The sequence below is a fragment of the Calonectris borealis genome, unplaced genomic scaffold (assembly GCF_964195595.1).
Source record: "Calonectris borealis unplaced genomic scaffold, bCalBor7.hap1.2 HAP1_SCAFFOLD_59, whole genome shotgun sequence".
Lineage (NCBI taxonomy): Eukaryota > Metazoa > Chordata > Aves > Procellariiformes > Procellariidae > Calonectris > Calonectris borealis.
This window is the reverse complement of record NW_027441465.1, coordinates 170,348-197,858: the sequence shown is the minus strand read 5'-3', so window position 1 is coordinate 197,858 and position 27,511 is coordinate 170,348. Positions and strand designations below refer to the sequence as shown.

Below are 27,511 nucleotides of genomic sequence, written 5' to 3'. Positions count from 1 at the left end.
CATCCCAGCAGGCTGAACAGGGAACTCCTGACTCAGTTTGAACAAAATGAAGAAGCGCATGGCAGGTGGAGAATGGTCAGGCAAACCAGGAGAATAAAGAAGCATTGTCTGGGCTTGCACAGATGAAATTAGGAAGGTCAGAACTCACCTGAAGTTAAAAATGGTGAAGAACAAGGTACCTTGGCAGCAAAAGGAAGACTCAGAAAAGTGTAGGATCACTGCCAAAAGGGGAGGGAAGTTTTCAGGCCCTAGAAGGAGCTTTTCCCCAGTTCTGAGACAATCTATGCCAGACTGTGGTGTGAACCTTGTCAAAGGCTGGGTGTGTTGGGTTTTTTTTAAAGCCAGGTGCATTCTACCCACTGGATTCCTTTTATCTACGTGCTTATTAACAGCTTCAGGAAACTCCGGGCAGTGCAGAGAGTTATGATTTCCTTTTACAGGAGATGAGTAACTCTTCTCCAACAGATTGCGTTTGTCCCTGTGCCAAGAGTTCTTGTTTTTAAAACAGCCTCTATAACTTCATTGAGGTGAGAGTCAGACGGCTCCGTAGTTTCCAATACCCTATCCAGAGCCTTATTTATAAACAGAAATTATATAGACAGCCCACCAGTGCTCCAGTGCATGGTCATTAAGTAGACGCTTGGCTGGCAATTCTGCGATTTCCTTCAGGACTTGTGTGTGATACCATGTAATTCTAGTGACTTACTGACATGTTATTTGCCCCAGTCCATTCCCAGCTGATGGAATTTTCACTATATTCTTGAACATCCTTTGCAAGATTATCTTGATATTACTGGTTTTTTGGATGTCAATTTTTTAATATATATTTGACCTTGCGGACTTTCCACTTATTCTGATTTTCCATTTCTGTTATGCTGATCTTTTCTGTGTGACATGCTCTTAATTTTCCTACTGAATCAGGGACTTTTTTTAGACAAGGTTTCTTTCTGTCTGAGTTGAGGCACACACTTTACAAGAGCTTCCAAAGCAATGTATCTCTTAGAGTCTCTGGGCAGCTTGTGGGCTCCTTCCTTTCTGCCCTATACCTTTAATGGTTTATTTGCTTGGTTTTTTCAAGACATATGACTCACTTTTACATAGTTCCCCTCCTTCAAATGGAATGTCTATGTGCTGAACTTACCTGACTTGTTTTTCAACTACAACATTAAATCTAATTGCTTTGTGGTCACAACTTCAGAGCAGCTCACAGGGTAGCACTTCTCCAATTAGGTCCTGTTCATTAGACACCTGCAGTCTCTTTTTTTTTGTGGTGGATTCTTATAATATCCATACTGACTCCAGTGACAGGGTAAACACCTCACTCAAATAGAGATGCCCTCACAGACAATTGCTGAAGGGTCATAATCCAAAGCTGAATTTCCCTCTAAACAGCCTTCCAGGGTGAGTTGCTGTCTCTCCCCTTTGAGCTAGGCTGCTAAGAAGTAATCTCAATAAATTCTTTTGAGATTTTCCATCTCCACCTCTCAGATTCATCTCCTTTATATAAAGAGTAAGATCATTCAATTAATAGCACTTTCTGCCCATAGGAGCAGGTTTGTGAATCAGTTTTTAACTGGAAGATTTTTAGAGAAAATTTGCTATGGATGTAGTTAATTGACTATTGCAGTCTACCCCTGATTTGTCCACAGAAATTCACTTTTATAAAAAAAAATTGGGAAATTGGGCTTCATGACTGAAGAAAACAAACGCAGAAAAATAAAGGTTGGTGGGGTTTTTTTAAGACTTTTAATCATCATTGAAATTCTTAGCTTTTTCTCCAACATCACCTTTGCTGGCAGAGAAAGTTTCAGAGAAGTTAAACCAGATTGCAACCAAGAGTCTGGATACACAAATGAGTTAGAAGTTCATAGTGAAAGTTAATGACCACCTTTTACTCACAGACCAGGGTTTCAGGTGTCTGTGAGTGAAGGTAAAGACCAAGCTTCCTTTCTCTCTAAAAAGTACTCATCTAAAGTTTGAACTAGCTGTCTGTAGCCAATGAATTTGTAAGTGCTCTCCCATTCCCAACCCCCATCCTTTGGACTGCAACAAGCATGGAAACATGCCGACCCACAGCAAAAGTACATTGGGAAAAGAGCTGATTTTTCAGCTGCTGCCACAGTGGAGAACTGATCTCAGGAAACTGTGGCCCCCAAAGGGATGAGGAGGATGACAGGGCTAGCAAGCAGATATTAAATGATCCTTTTAATCTGCTTCATGGAAAAGTGATGGAGAGGGATGATTGCCCATTCTGCCACCCTGGAGATATCCCTGGAAACATTCCCAGGGTCCTGTCTCAGGAGACTTCTGAACAATGTATCCCACAGATTGGCAGCACTGCACCTCATCTGTGCAGTCATGACTTACTGTCCCCAGCCATTGTCTTCCTTCTGTTATAGCATTTCCCATGGCTGGGCTAAATCCAGACCGTTGTGTCCTGGCATGTACCACCGTACTTTTATGGCCCCATTTCCAAAATTGTGTCTTTGCACCATTACCTTGCATCTGCAATCTACCTTATCCCCAACAATCTTGTCCCCTCATCCTCTCTTAATGAACACACACACCTCGTAATGAACACACACTTTTCTTGCTCAGTGGCAGTTATCTACGAAATGCAGAACATCTTGGGTCACCTGGGTTAACAGACGGAGTATTACCATTGTAAATGAGCCATTATGGATTATGCCATGACTTGAAAGGATACAGTATTTACTCTGAATGCATAGAGTACAAGAGGGAGGCAATATAAGCCTAGTACTGCAAAGCACCACACTCCTCAAAGGCAGGTTAGAAGATAACACATTCACAGGTTGGTCCCCTCCCTTTGCTTTAATATATCTCTTCACGGTTGCTCATTTTTCAAGGTATTGGTCACTTTGAGTAATTGACACATTTCATGGCATTAAGCCAGTGCCCTGATTGTCCTTTCAGTTATTTAAGCAATTTTTATTCATGAGAGTTTTAAACTCAGCTAAAGCAGTGGGATTCAGCTAACTTCATTTTTAATGGTGGCTTCAGCTCACCCTGAATTACAGGTGATATTCAGCTTGCACATTAAGTCACTTAATTCTAGGTGCCTGTATTGGGTTTATGTGGCAAGCGTTTGGTAGCGGGGGGGGGGGGGGGGGCTACAGGGGTGGCTTCTATGAGAATATGCCAGAAGTTGCCCCCCATGTCCAACAGAGGCAGTTCCAGCCAGCTCCTAAATAGACCCACTGCTGGCCAAAGCTGAGCCCATCAGCGAGGTTGGTAGCGCCTCTGTGATAACATTTAAGAAAGATTTTTTAAAGTGCTGTGCAACAGCAGCTGGGAGAGAGAGTGAGAAACAACCCTGCAGACACCAAGGTCAGTGAAGAAGGAGGGGGTGGAGATGTTCCACTCACTGAAGCAGAGATTCCCCTGCAGCCCATGGTGAAGACCATGGTGAAGCAGGCTGTCCCCCCACAGCCCATGGAGGTCCACAGTGGGGCAGATATCCACCTGCAGCCCATGGAGGGCTCCACGCTGGAACAGGTGGATGCGCCTGAAGGAGGCTGTGACCTCGTGGAGAGCCCGTGCTAGAGTAAGCTCCTGGCAAGACCTGTGGCGCCGTGGAGAGGAGCCCACACTGAAGCAGGTGGGGGGAGGTGTTTTCTAAGATTTAGCTTTATTTCTCATTATCCTACTGTCATTTGATTGTCAATAAATTAAATTAATTTCCCCAAGTCGAGTCTGTTTTGCCTATGACAGTAATTGCTGAGTGATCTCCCTGTCCTTACCTCAACCCACGAGCCTTTTGTCATATTTTTTCCCCCTGTCCACTTGAGGAGGGAGAGTGATAGAGTGGCTTGGTGGGCACCTGGCGGCCAGCCAAGGTCAACCCACCACACTGCCTACATGTAAGCATGAGTTTTACGCTCCAGTTACAGACAGTAGAGAATAGGATGTCATTCACTTGCCTGAAGATAGACATCTATTGCCACTTGAGATGCCATGTCACGTCTTCCCTTATCTTCAGCTGCTGCTTCAGGAGGGTCTGAGAATCCCATAAATCCCATGCTCTGATAGCCCTGTGGGAGCTCAAATTGCATGAGGCTTCCACATTTGGGCAGCTGAATCTAACTCTTGACTCCCATTCCTGAAGTCAGACTAACTTAACCAACTGCTTATATGTAGGCAATTGTTCCTGAGTTTTATCACATCCGGTATGTGATCTGTGGATTTCACCCTTAACATTTCTTATAAGCAGACCTCCAAGAAGACTACTTGCATTTCGTAGTTTGTAATTTGATTGTTATTAATAGTTTTTTGACTTGCACTTCATAGTTCATAATTTGATTGTTATTAATAGTTTTCTGACTTTGTATAAAATTGGAATTTGCATTCATACTCTTCCTGGTAAACTGTTCTGATGGGTTTATTAGTTAAAAATGAAGAAACAACAAATGCAACAAATACTAAAATAAATTCATGTTTCTTTAGTCAGGTAAAATGAAATAAAATTGCAACATTTAATATGTCTGGGTTTTTACAAAATTAGTTCTTAATACGAGATAATCCCGAAGAAGTACTTCTGAGACTATTTCTTTCTTTACCATGGTTTTAAAAGCTGATTTTACTTTTTTTTCCTTCCTCTCTGCTTTCATATCCTCTGCGATTCACTACATTATTAATTTATTAGTCTCCTCCTGGCCCTGTGGAAGGATGTCACAGAGAGGGTAATGTGTTTTAAGTGTATACAGGACGTACTCCCAACCATTTGCCATCAGAGCCTGGACTGAAGAATGGGTACAGATTCCCAGAAAACGCAAAAGAGAGAGACTTGAGAAGGCACTTTTCTTCAACATTGAAGAATGAAAGTGTGTGAAGTTCCTGATCCAGGAAAACACCTACCACGCTGCAGAGCTTGCAATCTCTTACACCCTTCCCACCAGTTAAGCTGTATTCTCCCTGAGAAAACCGCAGACTGAGAAAATTCCCCTTTGGGAAAGTATTCATCATGTTGCTCCTCAGTGTATTTCTAATTTCCTCACACACCACACCCAGCTCCCACTCTGATTTGTCCCCCACCTCCACTTCCCAGTAATGTTTCTTTTCTGAAAACCCTTCAGTAGCTACCACCACAGCTTTGGGTGGGATCTCTTCCTGGGTGGAGGACTTGACCCTGTTTTTCTCCCTAATGATGAGGCTGGGATGTTTGCAGTTCTCATCCAGAGTGATACTAACTTGAGAAAGGAAGAAAAAAAAAAGAAAAAAAATACAAAGCACCAAGTTATTTCTGATTTTCAGGAAAATAAACAATCATCTCAAAGAAAGTGAATGAAGGAGACAAACAATAAAAATAAATAAAAAACCCCTAAATACCCCAGGAATATACAGTGTGTTTTTGTCAGACAAAAACTCAATATCAAAAATAATATCCAATAGGGCATGCCTGTTCTCTGGCTTCACTGTGGCTTTATTAATTCATCTTTACTCTGACTGAGGGGATCCAGGCTCTCTGGTCAGACCCATCCGTCAGCTGGATTTTTTGGAATAAAACACAAAGCTGAATCTCTCAAAGCCACATAATATGTAAAAAGGTCCTAGTTGGTACAGAAACGATTCACCCCAACTTCTGACACTGAGAACTGTGTAGATGGGAGATGTCTAAGAAAACCCGGGTGCCTGTTTCAACCAATGGGCTGCAAAATCTCCTCAAATTCTGACAGCCTGTGAGTTTTTCATAACACACAGACTCTGGTATGTGCATGAAAGAACATGATATTAATGGCAGGCGAGATTTATCTTACCTGCATTGCTATAAGCTCTCCAGAACACTGCAAGAAAAGAAATGAATGATTAATTAAAATCACTGCAGAATGTTAATATGCTTAGTTTTAGTACAGCATGGGGTTGGAGGTGTGTAGATTTGATAAAATTAGTTTTCAGCTTTCAACTCACCCAGTTCACTCTGGACTTTTTCTGAAAAGGACAGAAAGTTATATTATCCTTATGCATGGCAAGGCTCTTCTGTAGAGTATTTGTGCTAATAAGAGTATTTCCAATACTACATTACTTAAGTATGACCTGGCCTAGGATTTGGGAAACGATGCTAGCTTAACTTTGGAGGGCTAGAGGTTATCTAAGCCCAAGCTAGTCACCTGGCCTCTCTGTAGAGTCAGGAGAAAGAGAACAGCACATCAGAAAGTGTTTCTCCTCTGCTGTTTCAACCACCTATCTGAAACTACTCTTGGATGCCTTCATCTCTCAATGAGGGAACCAAGAATATTGCCTTAACCTCAATGCCCAAAATTTAGATAACTAGTTAGGTGAGCTGAATCACTTGCGGGTATACACAGGACCTGTGGCCATGCTTCCAGACCCTGTCCGATGACAAACAGGAGCTTCACATGGCCAACTGTTAAAATGCATATGAAAGTATATATTTTTTTCTTCTTTCTTTCAAAAATATCAGTTTGTTAATAGGAAGGAAAATCTGTTTTCTACTCAGCTACAGCAAAAATTAAACCCTTAAAGAACTGAAATGATGTTCTGTTGTTATGGAAACAGATGTTCTGGAGTCCAAGACTGTGTCAGATAAACACTGGTTTTTAGGGACAACTAAGTCTAAGTGTGGAAGAGAATGAAGCGCTGCAATAGCCCTCAAACGGGGGCACAGTTCAGTTCCAAAATGGCATTTCTGATCACAGATAACTTAAATTATTTTTAAGGGCAAAAGTTAACTTAATATCCTTACCAATTCTGGACAATATATCCTGATGTTCTACAAAGAAACAAAATTAAATTAAAAGTTAGGACAACTAAATCAGGTGAATTATGGTACACTCTATGCATTTTGGAATACATAGGTTATCTATATATATAGGATTAATCTGTTGATTAATCTGTTTATATATCTGTTTATATATATATTAATAGATATATAGGATTAATCTGTTTATCTTTGTAGAATAATAGACATGCATTATATAAGTTTTCTCTGGTATTAAATAATGCGTTGCACAAATATTCCTGAACACGAGACATGACATATAAATAAAGGAAAATATCGGAAGCAATCAGGGAGTGATTCAGAACAAATAGCTCCCAAGGATATTTAGAATTCATAAAGCATCATAAGAGAAGGAGACTAAAACCTCTCTCAATAACACAAAGCTTGAGATTATATTTGTCTCTTGTACACAAATAAAACCCAACGTTTTCATTTTTATGGTTCTTAGCTTCACCTGGAGACACAGCTTACCACAGTTGCTTTTTGAGAAATCTTTTATTCTCAATGTCCAACAGGAATTGCACTGGGATTTTTTACATTACATTCTTTTTAATGCTGTGATCAGATGCTTTAGTCATTATTTTGTTCTGAGATGCAATAAATAAAATGTTCCACTTAAACATTTTCTAGCAGTGGAAAAAAAATTTTTTTATAGAGAGAGAGAGAGATAAATATCTCTATGTACTCTCTATCTATAGATATATAGATATATACCTATAGATAAAAAGAGAGAGACTGTGTGTATACATACACATAACACAACTTTTCAATTATCTTTTTCGTTGGAGTAGGGGAGTTAGTCTTTGCAAATGTGAAGTTCTGAGAGCATTTTCCAACTCTAGTATTCAAAATTGCATAAAACACCGCTATTTTATTAGAACGGTCACCTGCAAAGCACCTTTCAGGATATGATTAAAAGAATAGCATGTGGTACTAATCACAAAGTAGAAAAAAAATGTTATTTTACCCTTCTGAAAGCTGTCACGCTCCTCAGCTGAAAAACAAAGCAACAAACCCAGAAATAGCAGAGAATGTTACATTTTTCAAGACAAAAACACACAAAATGTGAGTGAGAATTTCAGTGTTAAAGAATGTTTTCATTTAACGAACTGAGGCTTGGCATTAAATTCAGAATATAATTTCAAAATAGGTGGGGGATAAATTATCCTCTGAAGACACCCAACCTGTAGAAGGCATCTAGATTATTAGCTTAGACTAGATACTTAAAATTCACTGGCTAAACCCAGGTGACATTGAAGATAATAATAACAGATATCATTAGTTTAATTGAAAACCCTAACTTTAGAATAGAAGGACATTTTCAATACGGGCCCTCTTTCATGATATTATATTTTTTTTAAATATAGAGGATTCTTCTAACCAAAGGGTACTCAAAACCAACATAACAAAGAAGTCAAAATACGTTCTTACCTAGTTCATCATTGAGTTGATCTATCTCTGAAAGAGATTATATTTAAATATTAAAACACCATTTCCTTTCCTTTTTTTTTTAAACACAAATACATTCAATTGTCTATCTGTTCCACTGTGTTCTGTATAGCAAGAACTAAGATAAAATGAAATGATCCGAGCTTCATAAAAACGACCAGATGTTCAGCTGTTGTAAGGCAGCCAGAGTTATTGTCTTCATCATGCTGGTACCTTCCCCTAACATGGGAACAAAAAGACTGGTCAAGAAATTCACCTCAGTAAAATGAAGTACTTAGATGACTGAACTAAGGGGAAAAAACAGAACTAATACTTTAATGAGGATGTGAATGGCATTAGCGTGCAAGTGAATGGCATTAGCACACCCATCTGTGGATGGTTCTTAGTACATATGTTGAAACAACTGAACCATGTCCAGATAATCTTAAACACGGCTTTATAAAAGCTATAATTGATGTTTCTCCATGATACCATAAGGACTACAAAAAAGTTTCAAAAAAGTTTACTGGATTTACTACATCTCTGGCAGACTTTGCATACCCAGCTCACTTGCTCTTCACAGTAAAAGCAATCTTCTTGTTCTACTTTTGTATAATGCAGTCCTAACCAGTCTTTATCAGAAGATCAGAAAACTACTTTTTTTTGTTTTTCAGACTCTAGAGCTTAATTCCTTCTTTTCGTACAGACTGAAATTCAGCATGAACCATGATCCCAAATTAAGAGCACATTAACTTACCCGAATTAACGAACAGAACAATTTGCAAGCTCAAATACTGAGCAAAAAATACCAGCCATAGATCAAACTTCTCCATGGAATTAGTCCTCTTATTTGCAGTAGGATCAATTATCTTTAAATGGTCAATATAAAAGGTATTGCAATGATTTTTTAAATTTTATTTTGCAAAAGCAAAACAGCCACTCATATTTCCTGAGCTCAGCTTTTATCTGGTTCTAAAGGACCAGAGAGATTTATAGATAGAAATCACTGAAAAAAATATCTGTTACACTTACCTTGTTTAATTTCCTTTTGTGCATTTTCTGTGAACAGAGAAGTATTTTTATATTCTAAAAATAATTCTTCAAGCACTTAACATTCAGTTTTAAAGACTATACAGAAGTGATTAAACCACAACGATTTGTATGTATAATTGTACGTATGTATTTGCATATTTATATACATACACTTAAATTATTGAATGCTAGGTAACTAGACTTCAAAAGTAAATTATTTCTAGAAAAAACATTTTATAAGTATCTCCAGTTTTCACATGAAACAAAATTTTGTGTTGAAAATTTTGCATCTACTGAAAGGTGGAGTGGGTCTTGGCAGGGAAAAATTGGTCTGGACACACCTTCTGGCCAGAACACACTGTCACTTCTATGCCCTGCTCGATCACATCCATGTGGCAGCTTTAACCACACTCCAGCATGGTATTTGGGGTGTCTGAGGAGTCTTTCTATCAGAGTTTTGCAAAAGGGCACTAGGAAAAATTGTAATGCTCTAAGGAGCCTGGACATGACAGCTGGGGGAATTGTTAAAAAATTATTTTTCTGGAAATGGTAAACTTTTAGATAGATTGGGTCAGGGGGAAGAAAACCTGTGAAAGTTTTTGCACAAAAGGTGACTCGTCCCAAAAGCTTTTTACCATGTCTTTCAACATCTGCAGGCAGAAAAGCCAAGGTTAAATGGGATGCAAGAATTTCCTCATTGCTCATCAGGAGCAGGAATCAGCAGGGGACCAGTCCTTCTGTGTTGGATGCGCGTAAAGTGACTTACTCCCCAAAGGCACCCTAGCTGCAGCCTACAGGTAGATAGGGTCAACCAAAGTCCCAATCTTTTGAAGTCTCTGTCATAAAACAACCTTAGGAATACAACTAATTAGCCCCATGGTTTATACCACTGGTCAACATTTCTACTGTTGCACATATCTTTCAAGATGTTCATGATGAAATATAGTATTAATATGACTTTTAAATATGATATTAATATGACTTACTTTCACGAATAGTTGTCTTACTGTTCTCTGAGAAATAGAGAGAGAGAGAAGAGAAAGCCAGGGAGAAGGAAAATGTTATCTTACTTTCTTCTTGCTTGTAGATTTTCAAATGAAACTTTTCATATTTCAGGGTGGTCATGTTTGGTAAGGAAGCAACTTATTTTCAAAATATCTTGGTTTGCGTATACTTATACCTTCCATTAAAATAATAAGAAATCATACAGAATTTAATGAATAAAACTAGTGATGCTGAACGCAGAAAAAAATCAGACTTGGTATGCTGTCTTGGCCACAGATTTGTGTTGTAGAACTGTCTTAGTTAGAAACTAGCTTATAAAGCAATAAAATGACTTGCAAATAAATTAAGCCAGTGGATACATTTGGGTACACTAACAGATTTCAGTTATTTGCAAGAATTGTTTTATTTCAAAAATTAAATTAAGTTGCAATGATAATATCGCTATAATAATATGTCAATTCATATTGGCAAATGTGATTGTACAGGTTTACACCCCAAGATGTTGGAGTAGTTAAGAGATGCTTAAAAATGAATACGCAGGGAAAGCAAAAATACAGTAAAAAGCCATGTTTGAAGAATCACGAAGGTGTTTGTTCATAATCCTGTACCCTCCTCCCCAGATAATTCGGGACATGGTGATGTTGTCTTTCAACCAGATTGTATGAAGCATTCATCACTTTAGCATTAAGAGTGGAACTTACTTCTGAGTTTATAAATTGCTGCAATAACCAGGAATATGCTCAAGAGCAGGATCACAACAAAAGCCACCAGCCAAGGGGAGGTGGCAGGAAAGAAGACATCTGCAAATTATTTCAGATGATCAGTTATAACTTTCCTTGAGCTCAAATTTATAGTTTGATTACATGCCTAAAGTGAAACAAAATTAATTTGGATCTAAATTTCATTCCTAGATACCTGTACGAACAGTTCACTGGGACATTTACATCCCTAGACTATTTTATAAAGCACGATCAGAGATTTGTGTAAACCACTGCATTAGAACAGAACAGAACAGAACAGAACAGAATAGAATAGAATAGAATAGAATATTAGACGTTATAGTAATAGAAACAGAAGTGGAAGAAAATGAGAGAAAAATATAGAGAGAGAGAGGGGGCAGCATGCTCCATCCTTGCAAGTGAGAATAAGCACCACTCGATAACGAGATTTCATTTCCCCCAGATGGCATTGCTCCCATGGAAGGGTGTTTTTATTATTAATATTTTGACAATGCTGACAAAGTAAACTTCTGTGAAAACTGATTATTCTATTCTACTAGAAATCTGAGGTTCTGGGGCAATCTGCTCTGTATGCATCAGCTCACTATTTTTCTTTCCAGGACACAAAGACACAAGCTCGTACTCACCCGCAATGACAACTGAAGATTCTGTTGATGTTTTCAGCAGTTTATCAATTATTTTGCAGGACACAAAGTTTCCAGATCCTGGTTTTAGAATGATGGAGCTGCTGGTACTAGCAGTGGTGGTGCCAGTGGTGAGAGGAGTCCCAGTGACATTGTCTCCTCTACCATCTGTCCACAACACCTGAACTTCAGAAAACAGCCTCTTAGAGAAACATTTGAGTCGAATACCATCATCCTCATAACCATCCAAGACAAGCAACGGATCATGGCCACCACCTACAGAAGAGAGAGACAAATGGGTGAGCTACGAGGGAAAAAATCTGCAAGAAGGTTTGCATTTATGATGCCCTATAAGTGCTTTCCCCACTGAAGCTGCAGCCCTTATGCTATGACATTAGCACATCCTCTCACAGCTGTGATCAGGAGCAGCAGCTGCAAATTTGAAGATGAAGAAAAGCACACAAATACATTTGAAACACAAAGCCATCCATTTCAAATTACAAGCATCCAGTGCTGCCACGCATCATGCAAGTCAAAATTACCTATCACCTCCCTTTGTAGTGTTGACAACATTAGGTTATCTAGGTATGTTCATCTCACCAATTTTTAGCCACCTAGAAGATAAGTATCTCATTGAGGCAATCATCTTGTAGCAAAACCATGGAGAAACTGCATTCCCTAAGAAGTGATTCATTCCCTGGGAAGATGGGAATCTGAAACAAATGAGTTATGTTATGCTCTGGGAGGACCCATCTTCTCCTATTGACTGTACAGGTACCTTAGACAAATAGCTCTCAGATGCTCAATTTTAATGCCTACAGTTGAGCACACTGAATCCCAGAACGTACATCTGTGTTCACATGAAATCCAAAGAAATCATCTAAATCTGGACCTCCTTCAGTGGAGAAGAAAGTCATAGGGGGCTTCAGTTCAAATCTATTCATAGTCTCTGAAATGGATTTAGTACAGAACGAAATTAATCCATTACAGAGCAAAATTACCTGCAGTGGGATGGGGTGTAGATACCGATACCAAGACGAAGATGACTGCTGTCAGCTGCACCGAGGGCCCCATACCTATGTGGAAGACAAAAGTCTATGTTGGAATGCAAAATAAATTATGTGGGATGCTGCACAGCTGAGTTACATCATTCCCAGATTCACTCCAACATCTTGTTGTCTGTTTATGTGCACTACCCACATGCTTAGTTGCACCCCAGATGAACCTGGGGAGTGATTCAGCAGCCAGAGAAGTCCTATGATTGTTCTTATGGTCTGTATGGAGACACTCCAACACTGATAATAGTCAATGGTTATGAAGTGAGCAATTCCTGCGCTGGGCAGACATGTGTCTTGTTAGTAGTACCAGTAACAGGACTTGAGATGGCTGCTTGGAGTTAAAAGGCAAAGACAATACAGATACAAAGCCCAGAACATAAATTCTGCCTTAAAAAAAAAAAAAAAAAAAAAAAGGGACACATTGGTATTTTCTAAATTAAATATTTCACTTTCGAAATACTATAACCATTTTTTCCCTAAATATTTTTAAGGAAAATAGAAATGAAAGTTTCTAAATTAACCAGGATTTTAAAGCAGGAGTTTCCAAGATTTATATAACCAAACCCACTCTTCCTCTCTCTCTCTCTACATGTATAGATATAACCCCTATATACATATATATATTATACTATAATAAATATAACTCAAATAGAAAAAAAAAAAGGAAGATCTTCATTTGACTTTGACCTAGCAAAACATAATAAGCTCTGCTTTGAAGCGCACCACATGTCCAGGTAGGACATGGATTTGCTTCTCTCCTCCCCACCACACACTTTGCAATACAAAACGGAACCTCTCATTAGTTATGGCTCATCCAAACTTCCCCAAGGATTTTCAGAGTTTTCACTGGTCATAATAACTAAGACAACTAAAAATTTGTCAATACATACTTTCACAGGAGGAGAAAATACATCATGATCCAGAGGTGACTGTTCTCCTTCACTGCTAGTAAAGGGACACCAGGAAACTAAATTATGTTAGCAGCCTAACACTTTGTTAGTTAATGATACATAGTATGAGTCCTACTTCTTTTACCTTTTTGAGGCACAATACAGTCCCTTCCTATAGCCATTAAGAATGTGAGATTTTGACACTTTTTTATTTGTTTTCATGATTTCCTCTTTTTCTGAGCCTTCACACACCATCTTCAGGACTTCCTCTGCTGCCAAGATAACTAGAGAAATTGTTTCACTTTGGTTTTTGTATGATAGCTGAGTCTGATAGAGCTACAAGAGCTGAGATGCTTGGGATTCAAGGAAATAAGAAAGGACAAATTAGAATAGAATAGAATAGAATAGAATAGAATAGAATAGAATAGAATAGAATAGAATAGAATAGAATAGAATAGAATAAGCACAACATGTTGCAAAAACATGTAGGAAAAAAAAGCCATGAAAACAAATAGCAAGGCTTAAAGTGCCTGCCAGGTACTCTGCTGAGACTGCGATAACAACACGTAGCAAATGCAAAGACTGCAACAAACACTCTGAATAGGAAGAACAATGCTGCACACTGAGTGCAGCAGCTACAAGGAAGGGCAAAGAGAAGGATGAACAACAAAAATGAAAGTAATGTCATAGCAAAAAAAAAAGCACAAAATGGAGAAGTGCAGTAAGGGATCTGTGTCCATTACATGATACTGATGCTTGTCCGGGGCTTTCCAAAGGGTCTGTACATCCACATCTCAGTGTCAGATCATGTATTTCTCTCCACTAAATCCAACCCTACTCGACCCCAAAGCCAAACCTAACAGTAAGCATGGCTTCAGGATAGATAGATATGAAGGTGTGTTTCAGGTTTTTCTCTTGCTCCAAAGCTTGCTTTCACCAAGCAAAAATACACACAAAACAGAGCTCAACAGAGATGATCCCCAGATCTTTCAGGAAACACCCAAAATGTCTGGCAACCAACACAACACAACACAAAGCCTGCAGGAAACAGCGGGGCTAAGAATACATTCAGAGCTCTTACCTACAGAAGCAGCCAAAGAAACCATTGCTTCAACAGAGAGAAACACAAGCCTGGATTTCTAGAAACGCAGCTGCTCCTTAAAGAAATCTGCATGCAGGTTCTTACATCTGTTGGCGATGCTCAGAAGGCTGCTGGTACCTTTGGACCCTGTCAGCGACTGCAATCCTGACCATAAAACTAACCCTTTTATTTCCAAAGGTTACAATGCTGCACAGTGAGAGTGTAAGAAAATAAAAATGGGTGGAGCTGGGTATTTGTATTATCTGTGGTCAAATACTCTACAATAAGAAAAAAAGAAGTGTAAAGAGCCCTTAGAAAACTTCAGACGGTGGAAGCTTTCTATAATGCTGTGGAAAATGGACCCCAAGAAACTAGTAGGGCTGGCTGATAAATTACAGTTAATCTAAAAACAGAATAATCACTGGAAAAAGGAATTACTATTATTGACTGTGCTGTAAAAAATGTGTTGTTTTACCATCTTAGTAGTTACCTGTTGTTTGCTTTAGCCATGCTCCGAAGTGCTTGTGCAGGAACAGGTTTACAAGACCTGGAGGTAAAGCAGGGGGGTGGTCTGTCTCCCATCCTGAACTACTTTTAATAGAAAGAAGAACCAGGGTGAGGAAGGAGGAGAAAAGGGGACAGGGGAATAGTAGGTTTTGCTAGGAGACAATGTGAGCTTGATGTTGGATGTTTTGGAGGACATCTCTTTGGGGAGAAAAAAAGCCTTCCTACTTGCAATCTGGCATCTGTGTCCTCACTTGCTTTGATATTAGAAGACAAATTATGTGCCCTCCCCAAACTGACAGCATTCTCTGTCTGTGTATAAATCAATGTTAAATATTTTGCATAAAACCTCCCCCCTCTGGAAGTCTTGCATTCTTCTGAATGAATGAACCAAAAAAAAAAAAAAATCCCATCAATGAAAACATGCACACACTGCAGAGGGGGAGTTTTAGCAAGTGAAAAGACATGGGAAGGGGAGTCGAACAGAATAAACTTATGCAGTTGTGTCTGACAAAATACTCCACAAAGACAGTGTCATCCCACCAGAGGGAGTTGCGACCTCGGCAGAGCTGCGTGGAGTTTGGTGTGAGCCAAACGGCAAGCTCTACTTCTTCCGATACTTCTGCTTTTTGTGGATTTGGAAACCAGAGGAGCCTCCCTTTCCTTCTACAGGTCATGGGAAGCTTTTGGATTATCTCTAACAAATGGCTTATTTTCCCTAGAGATGTGCAGTTGCCTTTATGAACTCTTCACTTTCATCCCCCAGTCGCTACAACTGCACATCCCTGATGACCAAGACAGTAAATAGTATTCTCTAAAAGCATGAATTGTGTATAGTATATACTGCTTTGCGATCAAATGTGCTTCTGGATTTAAGTTACCTGCCCCAAAAAAGCCCTTAGTACCAAAAATTATGACACCATTACATGTCTCACCATTAATTTCTTCTTTTATTTTAATGCTGCAAAACACATACATGTGTAAATAAGCTGACAAGGGAACGTGGAAAAATGAGCTGTACCTAGACATCTGTCAAAATCATAGAATCATAGAATCATAGAATAGTTTGGGTTGGAAGGGACCTTTAAAGGTCATCTAGTCCAACCCCCCTGCAATGAGCAGGGACATCTTCAACTAGAGCAGGTTGCTCAGAGCCCCGTCCAACCTGACCCTGAATGTTTCCAGGGATGGGGCATCTACCACCTCTCTGGGCAACCTGTTCCAGTGTTTCACCACTCTCACCGTAAAAAATTTCTTCCTTATATCTAGTCTAAATCTACCCTCTTTTAGTTTAAAACCGTTCCCCCTTGTCCTGGTGCAACAGGCCCTCCTAAAAAGTCTGTCCCCATCTTTCTTATAAGCCACCTTCAAGTACTGAAACATTGCAATAAGGTCTCCCCAAAGCCTTCTCTTCTCCAGGCTGAGCAATCCCAATTTTCTCAACCTTTCCTCACAGAAGAGGTGTTCCATCCCCCTGATCATTTTTGTGGCCCTCCTCTGGACCCGCTCCAACAAGTCTTTGTCTTTCTTGTGCTGAGGACCCCAGAGCTGGACGCAGTACTGCAGGCAGGGTCTCACCAGAGCAGAGCAGAGGGGCAGAATCGCCTCCCTCGACCTGCTGGCCACGCTTCTTTTGATGCAGCCCAGGATACGGTTGGCCTTCTGGGCTGCGAGCGCAGATTGTCAGCTCATGTCCAGCTTTGCATCCACCAGTACCCCCAAGTCCTTCTCGGCAGGGCTGCTCTCAATCCCTTCATCCCCCAGCCTGTATTGATAGCAGGGGTTGCCCCGACCCAGGTGCAGGACCCTGCACTTGGCCTTGTCGAACCTCATCAGATTCACAGGGCCCCACTTCTTGAGCTTGTCCAGGTCCCTCTGGATGGCATCCTGTCCCTCAGGCATGACAACCGCACCACTCAGCTTAGTGTCATCTGCAAACCTGCTGAGGGTGCACTTGAACCCACTGTCTATGTCATTGATGAAGATATTAAACAGTACCGGTCCCAATACGAACCCATGAAGGACACCACTCGTCATTGACCCCTATCTGGACATTGAGCCATTGACCACTACCCTCTGTATGCGAACATCCAAACAATTCCTCACCCACTGGACTGTACCCATCAAATCCATACCTCTCCAGTTTAAAGAGAAGGATGTTGGGGGGGACCATGTCAAAGGCCTTACAGAGGTCCAGATGGATGACATCCATAGGTCTTCCCATGTCCATTGATGTAGTCACTCAATCGCAGAAGGCCACTAGGTTGGTCAGGCAGGACTTGCCCTTGGTGAAGCCATAATGGCTGTCTCGAATCACCTCCCTGTCCTCCATGTGCCTTAGCGTAGCTTCCAGGAGGATCTGTTCCATATCTTCCCAGGCACAGAGGTGAGACTGACTGGCCTGTAGTTCCCTGGGTCTTCCTTTTCTCCCTTTTTAAAAATGGGCATTATGTTTCCCCTTTTCCAGTCAGCGGGAACTTCACTGGACTGCCACGACTTCTCAAATATGATGGATACTGGCTTAGCCACTTCATCCACCAGTTCCCTCAGGACCCACAGATGGATCTCATCGGGTCCCATGGACTTGTGCACCTTCAGGTTCTTTAGATGGTCTCGAACTTGATCTTGTCCCACAGTGGGTGGCTCTTCATTCTCCCAGTCCCTGCCTTTGCTGCCTGCGGCTTGGGCAGTGAGGCTTGAGCACTTGCCGGTGAAGACCAAGGCAAAAAAGTTGTTGAGTACCTCAGCCTTCTCCATATCCCAGGTAACCAAGTCTCCGGTTTCATTCACATTTTCCCCAGTCTTCCTTTTATCGCCGACATACCTATAGAAGCTTTTCTTGTTGCCCTTGATGTCCCTGGCCAGATTTAATTCTATCAGGGCTTTAGTTTTCCTAACCTGATCCCTGGCTGCTCGGACAATTCCTCTGTATTCCTCCCACGTTACCTGTCCTTGCTTCCACCCTCTGTAGGCTTCCTTTTTGTGTTTGAGTGTGTCCAGGAGCTCCTTTTTCATCTATGCAGGCCTCCTGGTGTTTTTGCCCTCTTTCCTTTTTGTTGGGATGCATTGCTCCTGAGCTTGGAGGAGGTGATCCTTGAATATTACCCAGCTTTCTTGGGCCCCTCTTCCCTCCAGGGCTTTGTCCCATGGCACTTTACCAAGCAGATCCCTGAAGAGGCCAAAGTCTGCTCTCCTGAAGTCCAGGGTAGTGAGCTTGCTGTACGCCCTCCTTGGTGCCCTAAGGATCTTCAACTCCACCATTTCATAATCACTGCAGCCAAGGCTGCCTTTGAGCTTCACATTCTCCACCAGCCCCTCCTTGCTAGTGAGAAAATACCTGATGATGATGTGCAGTGAAGTGAAGGTCCAGAGCTTGAACACCTCTACATCTCTGCTCCGATAGGATTTGGAGCTTGTCTCTGCAGCTGCTCATCCCTGGGTTTCTGCCCTGGTACTTCCAGGATGTGGTGGGCTATTTTCAAGCAGTATTTTTGCAGGAAGAGCATGGACTAGCATCTGAGGAACTTCTTGCTCTTCAGCTGGAAGAAACTCTTTGGCTTCTTTTCAGGGCAAAACTTCTGTGTAAAGGACTCCATTTTGCATACAAGATAGCCTAATCACAGATTCCCATTCACATAGAAAAGGGTCAGTCAAGACACAGGGCCCTCCTAGAAAGTCTCTGCAGCCTCAGGAAAGCTCACCTCATCCACAACCAGGCTAGATATGCATATGCCTTTCGGTGATGCATCAGCCAAGAGTTGAAACACCCTGCCCTCCGTCTCCACTATCCTACAACTTACCCTCTTGTGTGGCTGCTGTGACCCCCTCCCATGACTGTTTTGGATGTCAGTCCAGTTATGTCACTCAAAGAGAGGGATCACAAGTTGATGTAGAAAAAGAGGCAGAAACCTACTAATGGAGTCTGGGAATTAATGAGCTGGTGGATAACAAAGACACAGTGTTGATGTGATGGACGGTCTGGACAAACCCCAGCCAAACATTATCCCTCACTGTTTTTCCAGGGCCTTTCTTCAGTGCTGGCTAAATGTTTCACCACATCCCAGTACCAATGTACCTTCCTGGTATCATCCTCATCAGCGATCGAGAATGGGCTGTTGTTTGCAGAGAAATATTTCTAAAGGTTTGGCGAGAGCTTTACAGATGTCTGCTCCCCCATCCCTTTTCTAGCTTGCAGATCTCACAGATGAGTCCTGGCTGTCTCCGTCTATACATAGATGTCATCCATGAGGCATAACAGCTACAACACAGAGCATTGATGTAGTGGATACAGTTTGTTAAGATTTGTTGCTTAAAAGTCAGGTAACCACCAGGTGTTGTGTCTGTAGGTATGCAGATAAATTGTGTATCTTGGAAGCATTGTTAAGAAAGGAACAGTGAAGAGACATGAGATTCTTTGGTTGAAATTATGTACATGGGTTAGGAGTGCTTTATGAATAGATAGTCTGGACATTCAGTAGATAAAAGAACCTTGAAACTTAGTACTCTATGTAAATTAGATAGAGAAGCTAACCTTGTAGGGTAGATAGGGAAGGTAGACTGGAATAAGCCAGCTTGTTACAAGTGAAAAACATGTAAACCAAGCCAAGGGATAGACGGAGCATGCGTAAAGACTGAGTTCAACCAGAGGGCACCGTGATGAAAACTATCGACGACTACCAGAGGACCCAAAAGACCACTGAAGAGCACAAGGGCGCATGCGTCAGAGACTTTTGCATATGTTAATGAATTCCGGGAAATGACATGAATATTTAGATTATTTCTCAGAAATGTAATGAATATGTATACTCTAATTGCATTTAACCCCTATGGTTACGTGATTTGGCACGCACACTAGGTGGAGCGATCCCCTGTGCGTCCAGCGCTGCAATAAAGAATACCTGCTTTCTAAAACTCTAAATTGAGTCTTAGAGAGTTTGTCAGGAACTTCTTCGTTTCAGCATCTCATTGCTGGTCTAGTGCAGGACAATGGAGATGGTCGGGATGGCCCTCCAGGTGCTCAGAGGAAAAAAAAATTAAACAGATTGTGTGAGTACAATTACGTCCTTGAACAGCTCCTCACTGACAACTTTCTGCTTCATGCCCCAATTTAGCTTTGGCCCCTATTTGCTATCATCCCAACACATCCCCGGGAAGAGGCTGACTATAAATGCATGCTAGCTATTCCTTTGAGGATTAAACCTCTCCGAGCAGAGGGGTTTTGCTGGAAGCCTAAGCAACAGGTGCCCCAGAGCCTCACCCAAAGCCAGGTGCTCGTGGAAAGGATGTGGCACTGTTGATTTCTCCAAGATATGCTTCAAGAATGAGGAACTCATCTTGTTTCTGCAGAGCTCTTCTGTACGTGGCAAAGATTTGCTTTGCTTTACTTGTTAGTTGGAAGCTTTCCAAGAGCTCTAATGAGTAATGACAGGTCTGCTCTCAACAGAGAAAGCCTGAGGCACCTCACCAGACTGATGCTGGGAGAATAGGCAGGAATTCACATGCTATTCACCTTGACAAAGAAAACATTTACTTCTCTGAGCACCTGAAATGACCCTCTCCACTGCAGTTCTACTCTCAGGAACTTAAGGCAGCAGGGGGATACCTCAAGCACATCAAGAAGAGGAAACGCCATCTCATCCGAAAGAATGATGGGCTTTTGGGTAAACGTGTGAGTATTTCTTTAAACGGAACGGAGGTGAAGTGGAGACATTTAAAGCAAATTCAGTAGCAGAACTATTGGGAAAATGAGTTTCAAACAAAAGAACACACTAAAAGGTGTTAATGCTTCATGAATTGGGGTTAACACTTGAAGAAATTAAAAGTTATGTATTTGAAATGAGAACTAAATTCATTAATTGAAATTAATAACTTACACTAGAGACCTTTTTTAAAAAGATGAGCAATTTATTCAATAGGTAATTTTCTCAAGTGGAAGAGAAGGTCAAATATTCACACAATTTGCCTGCATAATAATCTATCGCATTATTTTGTACGTAAGAAGATGACTGCACCTGAATTTAGAAGAAAGATGTCAGTCATCAAAACCTGGCTGAAAATATCACTCAACAAATGTTTACAACTGAAAAAGCAAATGAACTTTACAGTCCTAAAAAAAAATAGTCATAACTATTCATACCAAACTTAAACAAGTCATATGAGTTGGGCCAATGTTAGCCCTTGGCAAAGTTGTACAGTTGCCTTATCTCAGTCAGCAATTAGACATCCTCATCAAAATCTAGTCATTAGCAAACAGCACATACCTCCAACAGTCATAACTTTTGATGATCCGTTTCTGTGCCTTTCATCACCCTTACAAACTGACGTTTATAGAGAAAATCTTTTCCTGCTTTGCCTGAGGGATATACTGTTTGCAATCAAACAAAAATGTGCATGCAGTTGAACATGATGTTTTAATGTAAAAGACCAAGCATTTTGCACTAATCAAACCCCTTTCTGTGTGCAAAGTCAGGTTTTGTAAATTAATGTCTACTTAAAGCTACTTTTGCAATTACACTGTAGAACTTAACTCTTTCATGAACTGTTTAATGCCTCAAACTGGCAAAGTTGCAGAACAAGTAAAAGTCTTGACTATCACACAGCATGCCCAATTTAAGGTAGCTAAAGCCTTCAATGAAACAAATTTACAGCCATTTGTTCCTAATGAAAAGGGTTTTTTGGAGGGTTTGGGGGGTTTGTTTTTTTTAAACAGTCCCAGAAGCTGCCATGATTTTTCCACGCAATACTCCAGTTTGATGCAGGTCAAATGTCGCCATTGCTAATGGTTTTATCATATACATTTCTTCTACACAGGGCAGAAAAATATTGCAGCTTGAGGCCCTTGATGCAGAGTTTGGTGTGACTGTTTCTCTTGCATGAGAGCATTGCTGAGCTGCCAGACAGCTCACAAGCAAAAGCCAAGCAAGAGAAGAAAGGTGAAAGTAGATGCAAAATTGTTGAGATAAGAATGATGAAGAACTTGCAAAATTAGAGCTGGCTTGACTCGCACATGTCCTTAGCAGGACTGCGGCACACCACTTAAGGACTTAACGGCATTACTATCTCATTAGCTCAATGACTCACTTTCAAACATGTTCTTTGAAGGTATTAAAAATAATTATAAATATTTCTGGATGATTCGGCCCTGTATTACATTCCTCACAATTATCAGGCCTGAGAAACAAAGATAATTTCATTTCCTTTAAAATACAGGCAGGTATGAATGCAATCTTTGCAAGACTTTTGTGAACTATGATTGCTTTTAATTGCCTTCTTTATTATGGGCAAACAAGGAAAACATACATATAGACAGCCAAGAATTTACTGTTAGCTTAATTCATGTTTTAACAGTCCAAGGATTATTGGCAACAATTATTGGCAACAATTATTGACCTAGTCAATAATTGGCAAAAAATATAGACCAACAATTATTCGCTCTATTGGCAACAAATATAGACCAAAAATTCTTGGTCTAATTGCAATTATATTAACACTTATAGCCCTAATTACATGATTATTACAGGAAAAATAATACTTGCAAGTGGTCTACATAAACTTTGTACATGTTCAGCACATGTACATGTTCAGCACCAATAAATTACACAGTAGCCCCTCAGCCTCAGTGAACATACAGTGTTAATATTTCTCAGAGGCTACATAGTTTGGTGTTTGGTTGGGGTTTTGGAGGGGGTTTTTTATGCGTTTCCTATTATGTTTATACCTTAGCTGAGCAAATACCACTAGCCAAAAGTTAAGTGAGCATTAGACAATCACTGTCACAGCTAAAACGAGCTAAAATCTGCTTGTATCAAGGCAAATCCTGTGCCCTACATTGGTGTATTAACACAAAACCTGTGGTTTTTACTAGCAAGTGCAAGGCTCTATCTACTGGATCTACAAGGCTGCAGCGTGCAAATATCCCGGCGGGGTGAACCATATCGACACAGCAGGTGTTTCCAGTCTCCCTGCTGCAGATGCTGAGCTTCTTGCAGAGCCCTCACGCTTGGGTAAGCCAGCAAAAGCAGGCAGGCTGAGCCCTGCCTGCCATAGCATCCCACTGACAAACGTCCCTGTCAGCCTGTGACCATAAAGCCATGCATTAAATCAGCAAAAGCCACAAGCAGGCTGAATTTATACAAACAAAAAGTATTTCAATGGAAGGTCAGGGTGGCCTCAGCAAGAGAAAAGCAGGCTAAGCCAAGCCTGAGCAGTCACCTCAAGTTTGGTTGAAAAGTTGGGAAGCAAAAGGCACAAGCAACAATCCAAGACAGAAAAGTTGAGGACAAGCAACACCTGCCCTGAAAGTTTGGGATTCCCAAGGAGCCAGGAGGGACAGCTAAAATGGGAAGGGGTGGGCAAGGGTTTCTGAATGCTCCGGTCACACTGAGCTGTGCCACAAGTAGCTGTGCATGGAGGGACAGTCTAGGAGCTTGTCTAGATAGAGGGGTTTAGAGGAGAAGCAGAAGACATCTCAGGCAGCCCTGACAACACTCCTAGTTGGGAGCAAGGGAGCCCAGACCTCCAGGACAAGCAGAAGAGATCATGGACCTGTAGGAACAGCATTTGTCAGAGAAGATCCTTACAGATTCCACGAAAGAAAAAAATAGGAGATAGGATAGCTCAGACAATAAAAATCAACAGTGTGGTATTCCTCTAAGGTCAAGTGTCTAGGTGTCTTTATTTTTCATAAAAATAAGAAAGAGATGTTCTCTCCTTTGATGATGAAGAATAGTATAAAAAAAGAGATTATTAGAAAAGCTTCCTGCAGTCACAAAGCTACAACACCCCATATATACAAAACACAAACACCCACTGGTATGACTACTAGTGCTACTAGAATATCCCCTCTACTTTCCAAGCCAAGAATGGGAACTCTTCAAATGCACAGGACATGTTCCAAAACAGACATGCGTGGTCAGCTCTAGGGCCAGGGGTGCTGTACAAGAGTTTAGGAAAGGGTGTGCAGACAAGACAACGTGCCATTGCACCTGTCCTGCCATTGATCCAGTCCGATTGTGCTGGTTTGGGCTGGGATAGAGTTAATTTTCTCCATAGTAGCTAGTACGGGGCTCTGTTTTGGATCTGTGTTGAAAACAGTGTTGATAATACAGGGATGTTTTCGTTCCTGCTGAGCAGTGCTTACACAGAGTCAAGGCCTTTTCTGCTCCTCACCCCACCCCACCAGCGAGTAGGCTGGGGGTGCACAAGAAGTTGGGAGGGGACACAGCTGGGACAGCTGATCCCAACTGACCAAAGGGATATTCCATACCATACGACGTCATGCTCAGCATATAAGGCTGGGGGAAGAAGAAGGAGGGGGGGGATGTTGGGAGTGGTGGCGTTTGTCTTCCCAAGTCACCGTTACATGTGATGCAGCCCTGCTTACCTGCAGATGGCTGAACCCCTGCCCGCCAATGGGAAGTAGTGAATTAATTCCTTGTTTTGCTTTGCTTGTGTGCGTGGCTTTTGCTTTACCTATTAAACTGTCTTTATCTCAACCCACGAGTTTTCTCACTTTTACTCTTCCGATTCTCTCCCCCATCCCACCAGGGGGGAGTGAGCAAGCAGCTGTGTGGTGCTTAGTTGCTGCTTGGGGTTAAACTATGACACTGATAGAGCCTAAACCAGCTGATGGGTTTCAATGAAGTAAGGCCAGTTGTGCAAGACGGCGTGGGATTTAGAAGCACAGCCTTGTCCTTGAGCTGAAAGAGGTCTAGTGCAGGATGGGATCTCCCTGGGGACCACAGCCAAAAGCATCCCAGATAATCAGATTTCTACAAGATTTAGATGATTGTCCCCACAAAATGGCTTCGGGGAATCAAAGAAGGGGAAGGACCTTTGTGGACCTTGGCCAAGAGATGGCTCTGTGGTTTGTGTACCCCTGAGCTGCAGGGGTGGCTTCCTGCAGGGAAGCTCAGCTCCTTGCAGTGGTGCAGCTGCCAAAGTACTGCTTGTAATTAATGATAGCCTTACTTCCTGATAGAGGCAGCCAGAGACACCAGGAGATGGCTCCAGGCTTGGCAAGACACTGTCCAGAGAAGGAAGGTTGTCCTGGGGCAGGCAGCAGTGCTTTCCCTCCTTGTCAGTGGGGTTGACACATCCATGTTGAAGTCTTGAGCAATGTCATAACCAGAAGATGACCTGACTAAAAGGAAGTCTTCTAGCCCTGTTAGCTGTGAAGACTAGGCAACCTTTGTTGCACACCTGCTCATGGCCAACACATTCTGCCCAATGACCACAAGGTCAGGAGCTAAGACATAAAGAGAGAGATATAAAACTGCAACATGTTCTCTAAAACCACTAAAATTAGGACCAATTTTTTCCCTTCTTTTATTGCCAGGACTACATTAATAGGCCTTAATTGCCCGAGCCTGGAGCCTACATTAACACCCACACCCAATGCCTGGAGCCTCTACCCACACCCTCTGGCCAGGAGCTCCATTTAAGCTCAGGGTTGGAAATTCAATCCTTACTTGAGCTCTGATGTAGGTGTGCCTGTTCCCAGCCTTGTTCCTGAGTTGTTGCTTGGATTTCCTGGATTGACCTTGGTGCTGGCTCATTACCTTGTCTTCACCTGATGATTATTGTACTGTTGGTAGGTCCCATTGCTCTCATTATCCTTCTCTGCTCTTCCGGTGCTGTGGGACTGTTCCCTGTGTGTGAGGTCATTGGTTTGCCTGTGTGGTGGCTGCCCTCAGCTCCTGTCTTCTCTTCCTTTAGAGAACAGCTCTGTTCTTATATACTATAGTCAAATGCCTTCACTCACGTTCTGTGCTCCAAATGTCTGTGTGCCCTGTTCAAACACCTGCATTCAAGCCACATGTGGCTCATCCTGCGCCTAGCACAATGTTCCTTTCCTTCCCATTCTGTTAATGCCACAGATTTATGTCAATGCTGCAGCATGGCTTTGCATGAACAAATTATATTACATGTTCCTGAGAAGACTTTACGAAAGAGCAATGCAGCAGACTCCCCTCCTCCAAATACAGGGAGGGGAAATAAGCCAAGGCAGGATGCTTTCAAAAGCAGAGGGAGATGTAGGAGCAGAGGAATGCAGAGCTGCTCTGCTACTTGGCCAAAGGCCTGCTGTTTCCAGTAAGCGGGGACAAAGAAGATATATATTTTCTTTGTTATAGAAGGGTTATATTAAAGGTCAACAGGAATAGGATTGAAGGGTAAACAAGGAACTACAAAGCCAATTGAAGTTGAGGCAAATAGTAAATAGTAGGCTCAGAACGCAAGCTGAAGGAACAGTAAAGATGACAGAGCCAAAAGCTTCTTGAGAGGGGTAGGATAGATAACAAGGCAATCAGATAAGCCCTGCACCTTATATTGTTCCTCATACCTCCAAATGTTCATCTTGGACATCTTCTGTAGTTAAGGCCAATCATATTGTTACAGATGTCCAAAAATTCATCCATAATCTGCATCCATGAAAACAACTGGACCATGGCATTGAAAGCGTCTTCATCAGGCTGAATCTGAACTGGTGACTGTGAGTTTGGCCTTGTAGGTCTCAGAAAGTCTGCTTTTCCCCAGGAGCGCACCAGTGAAAAACACTTCTCTAAGGGAAAACGTAGTCCTGAAAATAAATGAACTGCAGGCTAACTTAAAGTTTTTCTGAAAACAAACATTATTTTAATCACCAGTATTAAATACCAGAAATGTAGGTTCACTGGTGTTATTTATCCAAGCTGATGTTAAGCAGACTCCTTGCAAGTCATCTCTCTCCAGAGGCCATGTTTATCTTCTGCTCCCTACTTCAACCTCGTACTTGCACATGCTGTGTCCCTGTCCTGGGACAATGTCTCGCATTGCACGCTTTGATCCTGAAGTTTTCATTATTGCAAGTGGTTTACAGTGACTTCATGAATGTTGTCCCATCCAGTTCCTAAGAGACCCTTCCCCACCACCAGTATATGAAGACTGTGTTTCACTTCCTCCAAGTTCAGGCAGGAGTTAATCCACAGAGTCGCTGAGGTGGGAAGGGACCTCTTCTTCCTCATCTAGTCCAGCCCCCTGCTCAAGCAGGTTCAGCTAGAGCAGGTTGTCAAGGACAATATCAAGTCAGGTTTTGGATATCTCCGAGGATGGAGACTCTACAACCTCTGTGGGCAGCCTGTTCCTGTGTTTGACCACCCTCACAGTAAAAAAAAAGTATTTTCTTGTTTTCCATATGCTTCCCATTCCTAGACAGCATTTAAGAGTCAGAGGAACAGGCAGACACAGAGATCATTCCTGCTTTCTCCAAGAAGTCTTCCTAGGGCATTGCCTGTTCACGAGCTAGTCTTGCCAGGAGAATGGCAGTTTTAGAAGTGCCAAAAACAGTTTGCTTTTTGCCAAAACAACAACAGAGGAGAAAAGATTCAGTGCTTTCTAGCAGGGGTTATTTTCCCT

The 27,511-nt window shown here is 41.6% G+C and overlaps 1 protein-coding gene across 1 annotated transcript; it reads right to left on the bottom strand.

Annotated features, from left to right (window-relative positions):
* Positions 1 to 4,412: 4,412 nt before the first annotated feature.
* Positions 4,413 to 12,659, bottom strand: LOC142076500 (butyrophilin subfamily 2 member A1-like). The gene is made up of 6 exons (XM_075138781.1): positions 12,587 to 12,659; positions 11,589 to 11,861; positions 10,204 to 10,230; positions 5,926 to 5,946; positions 5,775 to 5,801; positions 4,413 to 5,276 (listed from the first exon to the last, which is right to left on the bottom strand). The coding sequence occupies exons 1-6, from the start codon at positions 12,657 to 12,659 to the stop codon at positions 4,711 to 4,713; spliced, it is 987 nt and encodes a 328-aa protein (XP_074994882.1). The 3' UTR covers positions 4,413 to 4,710.
* Positions 12,660 to 27,511: the final 14,852 nt, after the last annotated feature.